The sequence below is a fragment of the Wyeomyia smithii genome, chromosome 2, assembly GCF_029784165.1.
Source record: "Wyeomyia smithii strain HCP4-BCI-WySm-NY-G18 chromosome 2, ASM2978416v1, whole genome shotgun sequence".
Taxonomy (NCBI): domain Eukaryota; kingdom Metazoa; phylum Arthropoda; class Insecta; order Diptera; family Culicidae; genus Wyeomyia; species Wyeomyia smithii.
In genome coordinates this window covers 3,313,997-3,332,182 of record NC_073695.1, presented here as the reverse complement: position 1 = coordinate 3,332,182, position 18,186 = coordinate 3,313,997, and the positions used below count along the sequence as shown (strand labels likewise).

At 43.6% G+C, this 18,186-nt stretch overlaps 1 protein-coding gene across 3 annotated transcripts; it reads left to right on the top strand.

Annotated features, from left to right (window-relative positions):
• Nucleotides 1–240: 240 nt before the first annotated feature.
• Nucleotides 241–2,530, top strand: LOC129722251 (uncharacterized). 3 transcript variants are annotated; one of them, XM_055675563.1, is made up of 5 exons: nucleotides 241–673; nucleotides 867–884; nucleotides 921–1,058; nucleotides 1,123–1,267; nucleotides 1,820–2,530. In XM_055675563.1, the coding sequence occupies exons 3-5, from the start codon at nucleotides 953–955 to the stop codon at nucleotides 2,061–2,063; spliced, it is 495 nt and encodes a 164-aa protein (XP_055531538.1). In that variant the 5' UTR covers nucleotides 241–673; nucleotides 867–884; nucleotides 921–952; the 3' UTR covers nucleotides 2,064–2,530. The 3 variants fall into 3 exon arrangements, with proteins under 3 accessions (XP_055531538.1, XP_055531537.1, XP_055531536.1); XM_055675562.1 differs by having other exon boundaries at nucleotides 242–429; nucleotides 614–673; nucleotides 867–1,058; XM_055675561.1 differs by having other exon boundaries at nucleotides 242–673; nucleotides 854–1,058.
• Nucleotides 2,531–18,186: the final 15,656 nt, after the last annotated feature.

Genomic DNA, 18,186 nt, shown 5'->3' with positions numbered 1-18,186 from the left:
TACTTGAAAAGTTTTTTATAAAAAACGTATCTACTTCTCAACTTTGAAATTACTTGTAGCTTCAATGGGATTCATCTAACTCACATCAGAAAATTGTACCTCAAATTTGCTTCTCTGAAACTTTTTTAATTCTTTGATTAATCCGTTTCATCGTTAACGAACGACCGTTGACCACAAACTGGCAGCTCTGCTGCGCATGTATGCTGTCAATATTTGTCTGTCTCTTCGCGAATGCAAAAGGTAAACAAACCGGACGTAACAACAGTACTCTTGTGCGAGTTTGAGTGTTCTGTCTTCCCGTCCCGATCAGATTGGATGGATGGCGATGGACAGCAGCTGGTGGTGAAATAAGGACAAAGAGCACGAAGACTGGTGAAGTGTTGTTTTTTTTCGGCGGCTGTCGCGCTCTCGTGTGTTGAGTTTAAGTGGGTAAGCAGACAGATTAGCTAGTAGCAGCTGTGATTGACTGGCGATCGAAGTGTTACCGCTCGTGGCTAGCACGTATTAGTATAGTTCTGCTTACTGGTTATCACCAGGCAGAAGAAGATTAGTCATCATTGAAGTTTACCTAGAGAGATATTCCCGATTGAACGGGGTTTTGATTGCATTCCAGTGCGGGTGGTGATACGTTTTCATTTGACCAGCGGAAGCTATACTTTTCAGTAACTACGAAGTAAGTAACTCAATATAGAATGAGAATAGTTTCACGTGATGAGATTTTGTTACTTTGTACCGTAAACAGCTCAAAAAAACATATATGTATCAAAATTCATCCAGAAAAGAGAAACGTTCCCCTGTGTCTTGCTTTTAGAGTTTCCGACTCGTTAAGCTGACCTTGTTCGCTTTGTAACAGTATTTTTTTCCAGAGTGTGATTTTCTGCGTCGTCGTCTTTTGGTGGATTATTATATTGCCATTCATCAAGCCAATTAAATCGCGGACGAGCAAAGAATCATGGATATCTTTGTACCGATTGCGATCTGCTTTGCGGTGTTTGTATTGTTTTCCCTGTGCGGAATGTGCTGCAGGAGAAACCGTGACCAGGGTGCCATAATAGCGAGTAAGTAGTGAAGACTTGTGAACTGGAATTGACCGGTAATATTGTTTTGTTTTCTGTTTGCTAGGACCTGTTGTTATCACCTCGACCCAGCATCATGTAGGACCCTACCCAGTGTCGCAAACTGGTGCAACAGCGACCGTGGTACCTACAGCAGTGGGACCAGCTGTCGTACAACAGTTTTATCCCACTCAGCAGCCACACGCAGCTAGGTGAGCTATTGATTGTTTAATTTTTTTGTTTAGAATTCATTACACTTGTTCTCTTGCATCATTGATGTTCATAAAATAAGTAAAATGAACTAACGTTTTTTATGCTTCCATCAAAGTGATGGTCCAGAATTTTGTAAATAATATACATAGCCGAGCGCAAGATTTCGTATAGCAGAGGAACAATTTTAGCAATTTACATACTAATTATGATACAACACTCTTTAACAGTATTTTGTTCGTAGTCAGCGCATCGCAATATATTACCTCGGAAGCGCGATAATCAATTTTGCAAGTTGTGTCAGTATCAGTGATAAGCTGACGTATGCAAGTAGTTGAAATGATTCGTTATGTTTATAAAAGAAAGCAAAAACAATGCTGAGTGTCACAAGTTTCTTGCGTCTGAGATGGGAACGCTACTCTTGTGTTATTATGAGCAAACATATTTAGTTCGACAGTTGCCTTCTGAATATGTTTACCAAAGAACAAAACGTCTTTTGATACGAAGTCACATCACTTTGCACTCAATGCAATTGCTCAACTCTCTCTTTTCAGTTTCAACACAACCGTCACAGTTTATCCTACTCAGCAGCCGCTCTACCCCACTCAAGGCCCGCCACCGATGCAGCAGCAGCAGCTCCAGCAAATGCCAATGCCGATGCCCGGCAGCGCTCCGCCAGTAATGACAATGCCTTCGGTGCCGGCACAGTCGACGATTAATCCACCCAGCTACAACGAAGCCGTTTCCGAAAGTTACGCCAAACAGGCTCCCTACAATCCACACTTTTCCGGTCAGTAATCCGTTAAATAGTCACACTTCTTGTTGATGAACGCGCTGGAGAACGTTTGATTCGAGATTGAAACAGGACCAATTTTTGACTGGACATACAGAAGTCGTAGTAGAGATTGTGTGAGTGATGGGAATTTGTCGTATTATTAAGAATGACTATTATTAAGAATGACTAATTCTCGCAGAAGACAAACTATTCAATCGTTAATCTATGGCTCCATATTTACACTATGATAAAGTTTTGTTTTTCAATCGGTTTGTGATGAAACATGTATTTGAAGATAAAAAAAATATTAGGTTTAAAAAGATTGAGATTCACTAGTCCGTTGACATGTCAACGACGAAAATGCCATGTATGATACCAACAGTTAAGTAACATTAACCATCGACCGTAGTGAAAGCTAAATCCAGTTTTTTTGTTCAATATGTTAGGCTATGATAGTATAAGAAATATACAATTATATATTTGCTAGAAAGAGTAAGTTCTTAATTTTGGATGACGTTCTTACTATAACTGTTTATTTTAATTTTTGATTCTTTAATTTTTTTTTAACATCTTTTCAAGTGTATACAAACAGCGGTGTTTTGTATGAAAATTTAAACCTCAACTTGATTTTTTTTCAAAAGGATGAAAGTGCCTGCTGTTGTAACTATTTCTTCCGAATTTTATCAAAAAATATTTAAAAGGATGTTTATAAGACACGATCTGCATTGATCCATCGTACCACTCGATTGTGGTAATGTGGTAACTCGCCAAGTCCGGCCAGGACAGCACAGGTCTAAGGCAGCAGAAATGGCAGTAGCCGCTTTGCCAGGCACTCCTGGGCGTAGATCTTTTGATTTATGGTTCCTGTAGTGATAAAGACGAGTTTGCCGACGCGTTGAGTTTGTAACCTCGGTTCACCACCTTTACCTTCTTAAACGTCGACAACCCGGCTCGTTTCTTGATCCACTGCACAGTAGTATCAGAGACTTTAAGGTTAGAATTTCGCATATATTTCATCGTCGTTGCCACATCGCTGCCAGGTTTCCTGGCGATCGACAGACGCTCCCCGATCACTCTTAAAACGTTTGTCACGGTCAATTTGGTCACGTCCATCAACGTCGGGTTCTCTTGCTTCACGAGCAAAATTTTGACACGCTGCTCCTCTTGCTTATTGGACTAGAGAGCAAACGGTCAAAAACTCATCATAGCAACTATTAAATATACACTTTATTTTCAAATCTTTGAAGTATTTGAGGTTATTTTTAATGCATTTTAAACAGAAATACACCAATTTGAAGTCGGCGAATTTTGCGTGCTTCAGACGTATTTCGGAATACTGGGTTCGTCGTAGAGTTGCGCGAGCTCATGGTTCATCCTCCGCCTCCATATTCCGTTTACCTGCACACCGCTGAAAATCGTCCTCCTCGACGTTGTCCACTTTTATGCCCGTAGAGAAAAACCGGTCTTTTGAGCGTTTTGTACAGGTTACACTTCGTATTGGGGCTTAGTCTGTTCGACCGCAATTGCTTGCAGAGCCGTAGCTACTCAGTTTTGCGTGGGGGGGGGGGGAGGCAGAGAATTTTTGTTTAATCAAACGTTTTTTTGGAGAGAAACCAGTTTAAAACCGTTTGTGCTCGACAAAAAAGTACCTCACGCCATGTTTAAAGAAGATTATTATACAAAGTCAATGTACCTAAAATGTTTCTCCGTAGGGTCATAGTTTCAGCCCTCTAGTTTCAAAATATGAATACCCGAAAATATTTCATCGGTGAAATTTGTTTTTTCCTCGATTTTTCATTTCATATTTAACAAAATTACACATTCTGATTTTTAAAAAAATCTAGGAACAAGGTATCCAAAATCAGAATGCAACATTTTCGTGTAAAAACATTCTTTCTACGCGAATCCAGCTTAAAATGAGATCAAAAACACTTCATTTAGTAATGTTTATTCTTCATCTTTTACGGCTCAATATTGCAAACCAAGTCTTCCGATGCGCATAAATGTTATTTACTGTGCGCAGCAATTGCCATGGTGATAACACGATTTGAAGATTTTTCATCATCAAAGTAAGCAGGTATTTGTATTATTACATTTAAAAATGGTTATTTATAATGTGGTGAATAGTAAGTCCTTTTCAGATATGTAGCTTGTAATTAAAAACATTATTTACCCAACTAGATCAGATTTATCCTTCATTAAATTTAAAAACCTTTGCAGTTAAACCTGTTTTTGTGCGAAATTTATTTTGTGCGACTTTTTGTATGCGGTTTTTTTTATTTGTACGAATGTTTTTGTGCGGTTTATGAAAAAGGACCACATCCGGTACGATTTTTTTCGATCCTTGAAATGAATTTCAACGCATTACATGAGCATTGCGTCAGAAATTTGCTATTTGAGCCAGTTTTCCGTAGGAAAAACCCTGTATTGTTAGCCTACGAAGTACAGCGGTTGGGAAAATTATTATGTTTAAAAAAATTACGTTAATCAATTAGATATTTTAAAATATGTTCTCATAGATATTCAGAATCAGGATCATCAAGTTTCGGGTTTGTTTTTAAATGAGATTTTTTTTATGTGGTCCCTATCCACCGCTTAAAAAAATGATTTTTTCATAATGTTGCAGAAACATTGTTTTATTGTGAAGTTTCAAATGAATTTTTTGTGCGGTTTCTATCCCTCGCACAAAAACAGGTTTGACTGTAATAGTAATAGCTCAAAAACAAAATGATAGAAGCTGAAATATTTGATACAGCAAAAAAAATGAACTTTAGAATGTGACAAATGTCGTATGCTGAAACAGCAGCACATATTTTAGGTTTGTAGTTCAAATGGTTTTCTTGCATTTCATAAATTTCCTTGTGAAGAGCTTCGGTCGTTTGCTCTGAATATTTCGCAAGGCCGTCATGTGATCTGGCTCATGAAATTTCGGGATGTGAAATTTTGGTGTCCGTCATATGTTTGAAGGACAAACCTAACGAGAATTTATAAATAAACAAAATTCAAGACAGTTAATTATCATGAAGTTACCTTCAGGAAACCTGTACCCCATATTGTAGCAAATGCCACAAAACACTTTAAAATAGATGGTATAATTTTAGTATAATTTGTTGAAAAGTCTTTGTATGACCTCAAGTTGTTTGGCCGTTTTGAAGCACAAAATGCACACTTTTTCGCGATTTTCTTCGTGACCATGCATTTTGAGTATTGCTATTCAACTGAGTGAAAAGCCTAATATAAAGTTGAATTTTTTTTTCAAATTGTTTCATCACCATGGCAATTGCTACGCACACTTAATAACATTTATGCGCATCGGAAGACTTGGTGTCAATGTTGAGCCGAAAAATATGAAAAATAAACATAACTAAATGAAGTGTTTTTGATCTCATTTTAAGCTTCATTAATGTAGAAAGGTTGTTTCTACATGAAAATTTCAGTAATTCTAAACGAAAAAAAATGTTATATTCAGATTTTGGATACCTTGTTCCTAGATTTTTTTAAAAATCTAGGTGTGTAATTTTGTGTAATTTTGTTAAATATATTTTATATATAATTTTTGTGTGTGTGTGTAATTTTGTTAAATATAAAATGAAAATCGAGGAAAAAACAAATTTTCACCGATGAAATATTTTCGGGCGTTCATATTTGTGTGCAAAGCCACGACCGCAAGGTTGAAGTAGAATACTTTTACACAGCTCTACTTACGACTGTACATTAACCTACGGCCGGGCGAATCGGTTCGCGCCGCTTTTCGCGTTTAGCCTGGCAGAGGCCTAATGCGCACGGCCAACATAATAGAAAGGTGTTTTCACATTGAAAATTAGACACGGCTTTACTGGAGTAAGTGTTGGCAAATGCATCAACCGCTAATACCGCCGCTATCGTACGAAAGTCAGCCTGGCAGAGGCCTGAGACGTAGTGACCAACCACAGGGCAAGTGATTTGTTTAATTTGAAGGCAGCCACAGGCGCAACCCGCTGCTATGGTCTGTTACTGCTGAGTGCCGATATCTGCTGTTACTGATGTCAACGTTGTGGACGGTCCATCCAGTTCACCTTCCGACTAATGAATGTAGCTAGTTTTCCCAGAAACACTCTTTTATAGCCGAAGGGTGCTACGTAATAGGCCACGCCTTTCAGTTCAGGTTTACCATTTCCTTATATTCTTTAGACGAATTATTCTACAATTCGCATTTGATTTTTGTATCCAGCGAATGAACACCGATGGTGCTCTCACACACGCAACGGTTTTAACCCGTATCTTATTGCGGTTTGTAACATCAAGCGATTTCGTTTGCTCGCTGTTGCGTGTTGCATCATGTTGCAACTTGGCAGCTGGGAGACGACGAAATTCTGTTTATGCTGATTGATTGAATCGACTTCATATTAGCTCTGCATAGTCGAACTAACTGCTTTTGTGAATGCGTTCTAACAGGGCAGTTTATTATTCAATGTCGGTTATGCTGATCGCAGCCTTTGCACCACGGGTCGACGTGTGGCGATCGTCGAGGGCGCACAATACAGGTGTGACCACTGACAGCACCGAACAGTCCCGGACCAGCAGCGGGAGGTCGCCTAGGGGTGGTGAGCGTCGGACCAGGGACAGTCGACTCCTCGCAAAAGCCACAATCACCCGGGAGCACCTCTGACGGAGCGAATAGAGCCGCTCCCAACACCCAAAAGCACTTACCCGCCCATCGGGACTGATGCCAGTAAGGTCCCGATTATGGCAACTGGCAGCGTAGTGAACGGATATGAGCTGGATTTCGGAATGGTACCGCATCCTCGGGCTGGCACCTGCATCGAGCTCCCTTAGTAAAGTCGTGTGACAACGGCTTGAAATGGCGAGGTGGTACCCGGTGCAGGGGTCTCCGTCCCATAAAACCTGGCAGGCCTTCCAGTACGTTCCGAGTCTATTGCCTGGTGGGAATCAGGCAGGAGTAGGATCAGATGGTTGTTCCTGACTTGCGCCGGTCGGTGGAGTCATAGTTGCCCATAAGGCGCTATGACTGCTTACCCTAGCCATGACCTCACTGCTTCGGCATAGACCACCATGGGACCACATAGGCGACTACTCCACCATGGACAAGGATAGCGGCTGGAAGGGGGCCCCATTTAACATCAAGATGAACACATTCAAAACGAAAGAGACGAGTGCGGAGGGATTACAAAATCCCTTCGCAAGAGGTGGCATCCAGCGGTCTCCGCAGAAGAAGGCGGAGACGGATGCGGCGAAGTCTGGAGGTGGAAAAACGGCGAATCCGTCGGTGTCCACACCAGACATCTCGGTAGACGGTCCCTTGCTAGTCAAGGCCGTTGAAAGGTGTATGGACACGCGGCCAAGAGTGGCGGGGCTGTCTGAACAACTCGATGCCATAATCGAGTTCTTGGCGAACAGGCGAAACATCGCTGGCGACCTGAAGCAGAGCCTCCTCCTGCTTCGGAGCACCATTGATGAAGCCAGAAAGGAGCACGAAGAACTCGTAGCTCGGGTGAAGGCGGCCGAGAAAGCGGCCTGGACCGGGAGGGCGACTGCATCTAAAGAGGTGCAGACAGACGCCCCCTCGTTCGCGTCGGTCTGCTCCACGGGGCAGGTCGCTAAGCGAACGAGGCAGTCCCCGGGGAAAACGGCCCCCGGGAACACCATGAAACGATTGGTCGTGCTACTCCCACGGAAACACACGCCAACTGGTTCAAGGTCCACCGCGGAAAAGGCACAGGTGGAGGCTACGGGTAACCCTTGGACTACCGTAGAGAGTAGGAAGCGTCGGGAAGGTGCGACGCGACATGATGGCGGAGCGGCCAGAGGACCAAAAAAGGTCAAAAAGGCGCGGAGTAGGGGTGATGCCCTCATACTCAAGACGGATGGGTCGAAGTACTCAGAAGTCTTGAAGAAGATGAGGGGGAAACCCAGCTCAAGGATCTGGGGGCGGATGTGCGGAGTATCCGCCGATCTCACAGAGCTTCGTAGCCGCAAGGTTACAGAGTCCGCTTTGATAAGCGAGTGGTCGTGGGTTCGAATCTTAGTAGAATCAGGCCATTTGGTTGTCAAAGGACTTTTACATGGGTTCATTCTCAGGCTCTCTACTACATACCCTTCCTTCAAGCTGAATTCTATAGTACCCTTGCCGACTTTCATCCTAACAAAAAAGTCCCTCTTATAATAAAACTGTTCTGAGTAACGTATAATAGTTCTCTTCAGGGAATTGTAATAATGACGCGGTCTTGGTTGGAGGAACGAGGTTTCGATACGACTCCTTCCTCTTGACAAAAATATAAGTCCTACTTATAATAAACCTGACCAGAGGTGAAGCATTGAGTGCCTCTTAAGGGAATTGTGATTGTGACGCGGTGTTGGTAGGAGGAACGAGGTTCGATAAGACTCCTTCCTCTTGACAAAATAAGTCCTTCTTAGAATAAAACTGATTTCAGAAATATTTACCCTCTACGGGGAATTGTAATTGGCGATATTGGCACGAGGAACGAGGTTTCGATAAGACTCCTTCCTCTTGACATAATAAGTCCCTCTTAGAATAAACCTGGCCAGAGAGGAACGTTAGGTGTAGCCTCAGTTCAGGCAATTGTAATTTGGCGATATTGGTAGAATAGAAAAGAGGCTCGGTATAGTAGAGCAGTAAGCTTGAAATGTAAGGGTAAACTCTCACACACAAGCACGGATATAAAATAAAAAAAAGCGTATCATTCACTTCAATAGTGGTACTGCCAATAATATGAAGTGCGGAGTACAGAAAACACCTGGGCAATATCACAATAGATCAAAATGTCTCTGGTCGCAGTGATGAGTCCACACAGAGAAAAAAAAATCCGCCGATCTCGCACTGGCGAGATGATACTTGAGCTCCGGAAGGATGCCAAGAACAAGGGGGCTACCTACAAAACGGTAGCTGAAAAGGTCCTAGGGAAGGAGGTGCCAGTGCGGGCACTCACCTCAGAAGTGACTCTCCAGCTTAAAAACCTGGACGAAATCACTGAGGGGTGCGACATTGCACAAGCCCTAAAAGCGAAGTGCGGGGTGGAGGTGGCTAAGGAGTCAATCCGCCTCCGCAAAGGTCCGGCGGGGACCCAGATAGCTACCTTCCGACTACCGTCGGCGGACGCTAACCTGGCCCTGAAAGAGGGCAAGTTGAAGGTCGGCTGGTCTGTATGTCCTCTGGGCATACTACAGCAACCAGACATTTGCTTCCGGTGCTTCGAGGGCGGACATAAGTCCTGGACCTGAAAGGGGCCCGATAGGAGCCAGCTGTGCAGGCGATGTGGAGGTGCAGGCCATAAAGCAAAGGACTGTGGGGAGTCTCCCAAGTGCATGGTATGTTCCGGGAAACGGGACGCCAAACACTTTATGGGAGGCCCCAGGTGCCCAGCCGGTAAGCCGGCTGCGAAACTACGGGCGTAAGGGTGACGCAACTGAACCTGAACCATTGCTTCGCGGCTCAGCAGCTGCTACACCAAGCAGCCACTGAGTCGTTGTCGGACATCGCCGTCATATCGGATCCCTACCGCATCCCTCCCGGAAACGGTAACTGGGTTGCGGATAAGTCCAGTTTGGCGGCCATATGTACGACGAGCAAGTTCCCGGTTCAGGAGGTTGTCTCAACCTCAGAAGAAGGGTACGTAGTTGCTAAGGTGAACGGAGTGCTCTACTGCAGTTGCTATGCTCCGCCACGTTGGTCTACCGAAAGGTTCACCCAGATGGTCGACCTCCTATCCATGGAGCTAACGGGCCTAACGCCGTTGGTGGTGGCGGGCGACTTCAACGCTTGGGCTGTTGAGTGGGGAAGTCGCTCCACGAACCAGAGGGGCCAGATCCTGTTGGGGGCTTTTGCAAAGCTCAACCTAGATCTGGCCAACGTTGGGAACAAAAGTACATTTAGCAGAAATGGTGCGGAGTCGATCATCGACGTGACGTTCTCCAGCCCAGGACTGATCAAGAACTGTAGGGTAGACGATGACTACACTAATAGCGACCACCAGGCGGTCTGTTATAGTGTAGACAACAACGAGAGGCGGCAAGCGACGGGTAGAGCCAACACTCCGACCGTTCGCGGGTGGAAGACATCGCACTTTGATGCCGAGGTATTCGAAGAGGCAATGAGACGGGAGCGCGAGGGGGGCAGTTGGCTCCGCCCGACTGCTGATCAACTAGTTGCTATGCTATCGCGAGCGTGCGACGCCACCATGCCAAGGACTCGCCAACCTAGGAATGGAAAGCCACCGGATTACTGGTGGACGGACGCGATAGCCGACCTTCGCAGTGCGTGCCTCCGTGCAAGACGGAGGATGCAGCGTGCGCGAAACGAAGAAGAGAGGACAGAGTGCCGCGCAGCATTCAGTTCGGCAAGATCGATGCTAATAACTGCGATAAAGGCCAGCAAGAGGGCCTGCTTCGATAGGCTATGTGCGAGTGCCAATACAAACCCGTGGGGTGAGCCCTACAGGATCGTAATGGCCAAGACTAAAGGCGCGCTGGCGCCTGCAGAGCGATCACCAGCGATGCTGGAGCGTATCATCGAGGGACTCTTTCCACGCCATGAGCCAAGTCCTTGGCCTCCGGCGGTCGAGTCTCACGTCCGACGTTCCAGTATCTCAGACATAGACCAGAGATGGTCGGTCAAACTGCCGAGCATCCAATCCGTGAGCGACGACAGCCGTGTCGAGGCAGGGGAGGAGGCAAGGGTTACGAATGAGGAACTCATCGTGATCGCCAAATCCCTAAAGGTGAGCAAGGCACCGGGACCGGATGGTATCCCTAACCTGGCGATCAGGCTGGCGATAAAAACGGCCCCCGGGCTGTTCAGGGCAGTCATGCAGAGGTGACTGGATGACTGTCTCTTTCCGGACAGGTGGAAGCGGCAGAGACTGGTCTTATTGCCGAAGGCTGGGAAACCGTCAGAGGACCCATCGGCATATAGGACTATCTGCCTGCTGGACACCGCAGGCAAGGTGCTTGAGAAGATCATCCTCAACAGACTGGTGAGGTACACGGAGGGTGTACACGGTCTGGCAAGTAACCAGTTCGGCTTCCGGAAGGGCAGGTCCACGCTGGACGCAATCTCTTCCGTCATCAAGACGGCGGAGGTAGCAATCCAGCGCAAGAGAAGGGGAATACGCTACTGCGCAATCGTCACGCTCGACGTGAAGAATGCGTTCAATAGTGCCAGTTGGGACTCCATAGCGCTCGCGCTCAGGAGCATCCATGTACCGGTGTCGCTGTACAAGATTCTGGAAAATTATTTCCAGAATCGAGTACTTGTTTACGACACGGAGGAGGGTCAGAAGTGCGTCCCAATTACCGCAGGAGTTCCGCAAGGTTCTATCCTGGGCCCGGTGTTGTGGAATGTCATGTATGACGGAGTGTTGAAACTCAAGTTCCCTGTAGGGGTTGTGATCGTCGGCTTTGCAGACGACATAACGCTGGAGGTTTACGGCGAGTCTATCGAGGAGGTCGAGTTGACGGCCGCGCACTGTATACGCAAGGTCGAGGACTGGATGCGCTCCAGGAAACTGGAGCTCGCGCATCATAAGACGGAGGTCACGGTTGTGAACAACCGTAAATCGGAGCAACAGGCGGTGGTCAGAGTCGGAGACTGCACCATCACCTCGAAGCGATCCCTGAAGCTCTTGGGGGTTATGGTGGACGACAAGCTCACGTTCGGGAGTCACGTCGACTATGCCTGTAAGAGGGCCTCATCGGCTATTGCAGCACTATCTCGTATGATGTCCAATAGCTCAGCGGTTTATGGCAGCAAGCGAAGACTTCTTGCCAGCGTGGTTTCGTCCATACTTAGGTATGGTGGGCCAGTGTGGTCCAGAGCGCTAGGTACTAACAGTTACCGTGGTAAACTGGAAAGTACCTACAGGCTCATGTGCCTGAGAGTTGCGAGTGCGTATCGTTCGGTGTCATACGATGCAATCTGTGTCTTGTCCGGCATGATGCCTATCAGCATCGCCATCAAGGAGGACAGAGAGTGTTTCGACCAACGTGACACAAAGGGCATACGAGGTACCAGAAGGTCATTCTCGATGCTCCGCTGGCAGCGGGAATGGTCCAACTCCACAAAGGGCAGATGGACGCACCGACTCATACCGGAGATATCCGGCTGGGTCGGGAGACGACATGGTGAAGTGAACTTCCACCTGACACAAATCCTGTCAGGCCATGGTTGTTTCAGGCAATATCTACACAAGTTCGGACACGCGGTGTCCCCCATGTGTCCCGAGTGCGTGGAGGAGGAGGAGACTGCTGAGCATGTCTTCTTCGTATGCCCCCGTTTCGTAAGAGCGAGGAGCAACATGATGGCTGTGAGCGGGCCTGGCACTACTCCGGACAATCTAGTCCGGAGGATGTGCGACGACCCGGACATCTGGAACGCGGTCTGTGCGGCCGCCTCTCAGATTGTTCTGGAGCTGCAACGTGTGTGACGGGTCAACCACCAACACGCCAGTGGTAGCTAATTACCAGTCTCCAGGTAGTTAGCTAGGAGGTTATAAGAGTAAAGAGGGTGCATCACGCACAAAAGCCACTCCCCGACGTAATACTTAACCGTCGTTCCGGGAAGACCAGGGCTGGAGACTGGAGGGGTTTTAGTGGGTCGGGACAGGGATCAGTAGGTGCCTGGGCGAGTGTAACTACCCCAGCATCTCTCCCCTAGTCTCATCCCCACAACCTGAGTTCTCTTCTCAGTTGTCTGTTTGCATATTTCCCCGCCACCTTTATAAAAAAAAGCCTTTGCGCTGCCCCTACAGTGGGGGGTTTACTAAATAAAGTGAAAATTAGACAACTACAACAGAATTTGAGTGCATCCCGTACAGAATGTCTGCTTGTGTTGATGCCAGAAAATTATTAACCTTCAATTATTTTTTTATTTGTTTTGAAAAAGCATTTTGCGGTACAAAATCGGTTACTGATTACAACTTTTGAGCTGCCCTAACGTTGGGGGAATTAAGATACACGGACAACATGCACTGTGGAAGCTATTTCACATTCAGTAAATTAGACGGGTGCGACAGATTTAAATTGCTAGGATGCAACACAGAATGCTTGCTTGCGTTGACAAAAATTATTAACTTTCAATGACTTGTTTATTTACCTTGAAAAAGGCATTTTGATTTCCAAAATTGGATTTCTTGATGGCAATCTTCATGCTGCCCCAACACGGGGGGAATAATGGCAGTCTGGCGACACACGCTGAGATAAACCGCGCTGCTCCTGAGACGTGGTGACCAACCACAGGGCTAGCGCTGCTGCTAAGGAAGGACGACTGCTGTTGTCGCTGTCTAGAACTATTATGAGCGGCTCCGGCTGAAACAGGCTCTTATATAGGCCAAATAGCATGTTTTCAATTGCAAGGTATATGATCCTGTCGACCATGCTTGGGAAGCAAGCATATAACGACCGTCGAATTTTTCGTTTTGACAAGGCTTGACTATTTTCAATAGTACAATAGTGTGAATAATAAAATTACAATTATCTTATTTTGGGAAGAATCTTAGAAGATTTTCCAATCTATTGCTGCAAGAACGAAGGAAATCCATCGAATACTAACCGATTTATTAGCATTTGAAATTGGACATATTTTTCACTTTTTTCGGTTTTAGATTTTCATTTCACATCCCTATGTAGCCGAACTTCCTGAGAGAAGTATTCTACTTCAAATAATTCCCGAAAAATTATACGGACCATGATCACTTTCCTACCTTCCACCTCCAATTTAAGCTAAAACGTGGTATATGGATAACCCCTTATGCTGTAACGATGTCTAATGTATATATTACCTGCAATGTGTACAATTAAAATAAAAAACATTTGACTTAAAAATGTGTTTGATAAAAGTGTGCATAAAATTGAGGAAGTACGTAAAACCGTGGGTGCGTATAATTGAGGTATGGCTGTACGACCTGACGCAGCATTCTACGCCCTTTGCAGATAGCCACACAGTCCAGAGGTCTCGCTCATACTTACTATTAGGATAGGCTTAAGCAAAATTGAACAAATCGTATATAAGGAACATCTGAAGTTACAGACGTAAGGTCGGTCAGTAAATCAAACGTTGACTCGTTGATTTCGTAGCATGCAAAATCCACACCCGGTAGTCCAAAGTATTGAAATCCTAGGTAACAAGGAAGATACGGTTGAACACCTAACGGTTATCAACTGAAAGAGAGCATGCAGAGTACTCGCAAAAAGTTGATGGGTGGATCGATGAGTGAGTTTGAGGGGACCAGAACGAACAGTGAACGATCAGCACCACAGTGCGAGTAGTGTAGGGTAGAACTGCGACAGTCATGTCCAATAGTGCTTCGCCACTGAGTGCCAGCGAACTACGGATGAGAAGAACAGCTGGATTTATCCATGCTGTTCTACATACTAAGGCCGTTACACAAAACCTTTGCTGGAAACTACCAATGTTGTTTTCGGGGAAACGCTTCACTTTGTTTCGATATGTTTCTTAAATTCATCTTGCAAACATATCATCTGTCCATAGACTTCAGGGCAGCGTACGATTCAGTTAAGAAAAATGAGTTATGGCAGATTATGGTCGAACATGGTTTTCATTTGACGTTTTTTGGTTTCAACACTGAATCGTGTATTGGTCGATCGCCGTAATAGTAAGTATGGTGTTTTTTTGAAGCATGGCTATATTTGATATATAATAACCAGTCCGTTATTTGTTCGCTAGTTGATTGCATTATACGTTTTTCAAAATATCTAGTTTAGATATATTGTTCAGCTATAACTGATGTACAAGTATGAAGTGGGATCAACTCATGTCCTTTTTAAGCAACTGTTGTCACTCGACGTTTCAGCAGAGTTCGAGCCGTGGTCAGAGTACTAGCAGTTGTTATACGACGTTTAAGTTTGACCCGGGTTGAACCGACACTTGCAGCAGTCGATTCTGTGGTGCCGTTGTTTCCCAGGATGACCTCGGGGTAGTCTTCCTCCTACGGGTGCGAAGCGGCTGTCACTTCCGTTTCCAGTAGCATGGGCTCCGAGCTGTAGCATCCAGTTTCTTCTTTCTCAGCCTGCGTGGTTGTCGTACTGTTGCCATCATCCTCACCATGTAGTAAGAATGGAAACGGAAATAGTCCGTAGAGCTGAAGGATCGCACGATGTTAACGTAATAGTAAAGATCGAACAAATTTTTAATACCAAATAGTTTAATACCCCATATCCGGGTGTAAATTTTTTTGTAGTTAGTACTAAACGAGCCAGTGTTGTAGACTGAAAATATGAGCGTATTGGTGAAATATATCTTACAAGGCACTAACGCTTTAACGTGGGGGTATGTAGTATGACCTTTATGGGTGATCTAAATCAGATCTACAAACACGATAAATTGTCTACCTTTGTAGGAGTCCTAGTAGTAGTTCTCTGTAAAAAAAAAAGATTTCAAAGATTCACGAAATGCTCTAGATTTTCTAACTCACCGCAGTAGTAATTCCGACCTTCGACGTGACCGATTTAGTTGTTGGTAAATTCATTCTCTGAAGGTTATTTAAAGTTATTTGTTGTGCTATATGTAAATTAAATGTTTCATGATTCGTATGACCTTAGTTGTTGAAGTCTGCTTTAGTTGGGCATTTTATAAAAATAAAATAATAATTGTAGTTTTAGGATCAGCTTGCTACAATAATCTTCCCAACCTTGGTGACAACTTGCGTGGTTCTCGCTGTAGTTCTCTAAAATAAAAATATTGTACCAGAGTCACATTCAGAAATGAAAACACTCACAGTAGTAAACGAGGCTCTTTTCGTTCTTGGTGGATTCACTTTCTGGAAGCAATCACATAGTTATGGTAATATCCAGCTTTTGAAAAATTACATATTTTTTCTGACCTTTGTAGTTGCTGACTGCTTTAGCGGTGCATTCTGTAAGATAAAAATTATTATAACTTTAAACCTACATCTAGCCACGTTGCTTACCTTGGCTGTAGCATGCGTAAGTCTCGTGGTGGTTCTCTGCACAATTTAAATTTTAGTTAATAATTTTATCACGCTTACCACTGCAGCTCACCTGAGTGTTTACCAACTGGCCATACTTTGCTGTTGTTCGGGTAGTTTGCGATGCCCTGGTTGTGCTGCGTAATGCCGACCCAACAGCTCGAGTCGTCGTTCGCAGCGTTCCTTTAGATTCCTCATAAAGTATAATCTTCAAAAACTCACTTAAAAGCACTAAATTTGATATTATAGTCGGGCATCAGCACTCGAAAATTTATTTAATTCAGTCATTCAGTCATCGTTTTATACGGCTACAACGGGACTCGTTCTGCAGCCAACCAAAGTTTTTTTCATCACACGCGGACCACTCTTTATTTCAATCACTAACAAAATCACTCACTATACTAAGAATACTTAAATCTTTGAAATGTTCACCTCAAATTTCCTAAAACAAGCTTGAATTAGCAGAATATTATGAGATGAATTTCTGCAATTCCTAAATTTCAGCTGTATGTATTTTCATCTGTTTTCACTGCGTTGAAGAAAATCAAGAGTTGCCAAATCAGTTTCTGTTAATACGAAAAAATCATACTGAAAATGTTGATCTATTCCGACATAATTGACATGAATCTCCAGCACTGTAGTGGTTACCTAGGTTACCAATTTTTCACGTAAACAACTGCAGCGGATATCTAGGTAACCTACCACGACGGGCTGCGGCTACGTTCATTCATGATTAACAGTGAGATTAATATAGGGGCATTGTGAGATGAATAATTGAGCAGTGATTCAAGTTCTGAGATGGATATGGAAGCGTTGTGAAAAATGATTTGTTTTACAAAATTCAGGATAAATCTAGCTAATTTTACTAAATATCCAATGCTAAACGATTCCATAAGAGTACGTGAGCATATTTAGCTTATTTGCTCAATGACTTCGTAAAAATTTGGTGTTTAATCCGTGCATTTTTCGTGAATATCGGCTTAATGAGATGAATAATGGAGCAGTTCCCCTATTGGGGTTTATTAATTCTAATACAATCCAATTTACCATTAAAATGAAATCAGTTTTTATAACGTACGGAAAGAGTCCTCTTGTTTTGAAAATAGTCGAATACAACAGAAATCCATGTAAGTTTGATTCAACGTAGAAAATCACAGAAACCAAATAATAGGGAAAGGGGTGATAAAATGGACACCCTAAGCCATTTCCCAATTTTCTCCACAGTCTACCGCTACAACTATGAGTCGACAGCGCACATTAACTGAGCCACTAATGATTGATACAAAAAATAAGAAGAAGTACTCAAATATCGTATTTTTAATAGTTTTCATGTGCATTTTCGAAAGCAGTTTTTTGGGGGTAAAATGGACATAGGGAGGTGGTAATATGAACACCTTGGGCGTGAACATTAATTATCTCTTCACAGTTAGTAAAATGTTGTTTAATAGCACGTGACACACTTATGCATTCACCAACAGTTCAATTTTCACCATTTGTCGTAGAAAAATTATAACAATATATGACCTAATCCGCAAGAAACTGAGAAATGGCGGAAGTTTTTTTTACGGACATTCCGCATTCAACGGTACGTTTAGCCGCGGTCATCTGTTAATCGTTCGGTGAACTCGTTTTTTCTGATATAAACACGAAGCATCTAGATTTTTCAATGGATAATAACACAATTTTTTCCCCATCATCATGGGCTGTCTCTTTTACCCGCACATACATATTATTAAAAATACCCAAATATATCTAAAAAATCATTTAAACAATTATTAACCTTTGATGATTTCTTCTGGTTAATAGTCTACAGATATTTGCAGAAAAATCGTTACAAACTACTGTTTTAAACACAGTTAAAAAAAATTACATTTCTTTAAATGCACATAAATGGAACATTACAAACCATGTAATATTCCGTGTGGCATTATATTCACATGCAATGTAAATGAATATATTGTTAATTTGCATGCATATTTATATTCAAAGCTTTAAGTTTGCATCACTTAACGTACAAATTTACATGGTTTAAAACGGTTCTGTATTGCGCATTATTACCGGTGTGAAATTGTATATGTTTTTCACTTTATGTGCTAGAAACTGCTATGTGCATTCATTTGTATTAGCTGTAAATTTCATTTTTTGGTACTGTGCACTAGAAAAAACCTAATTTTTTTGTAGACCAAAA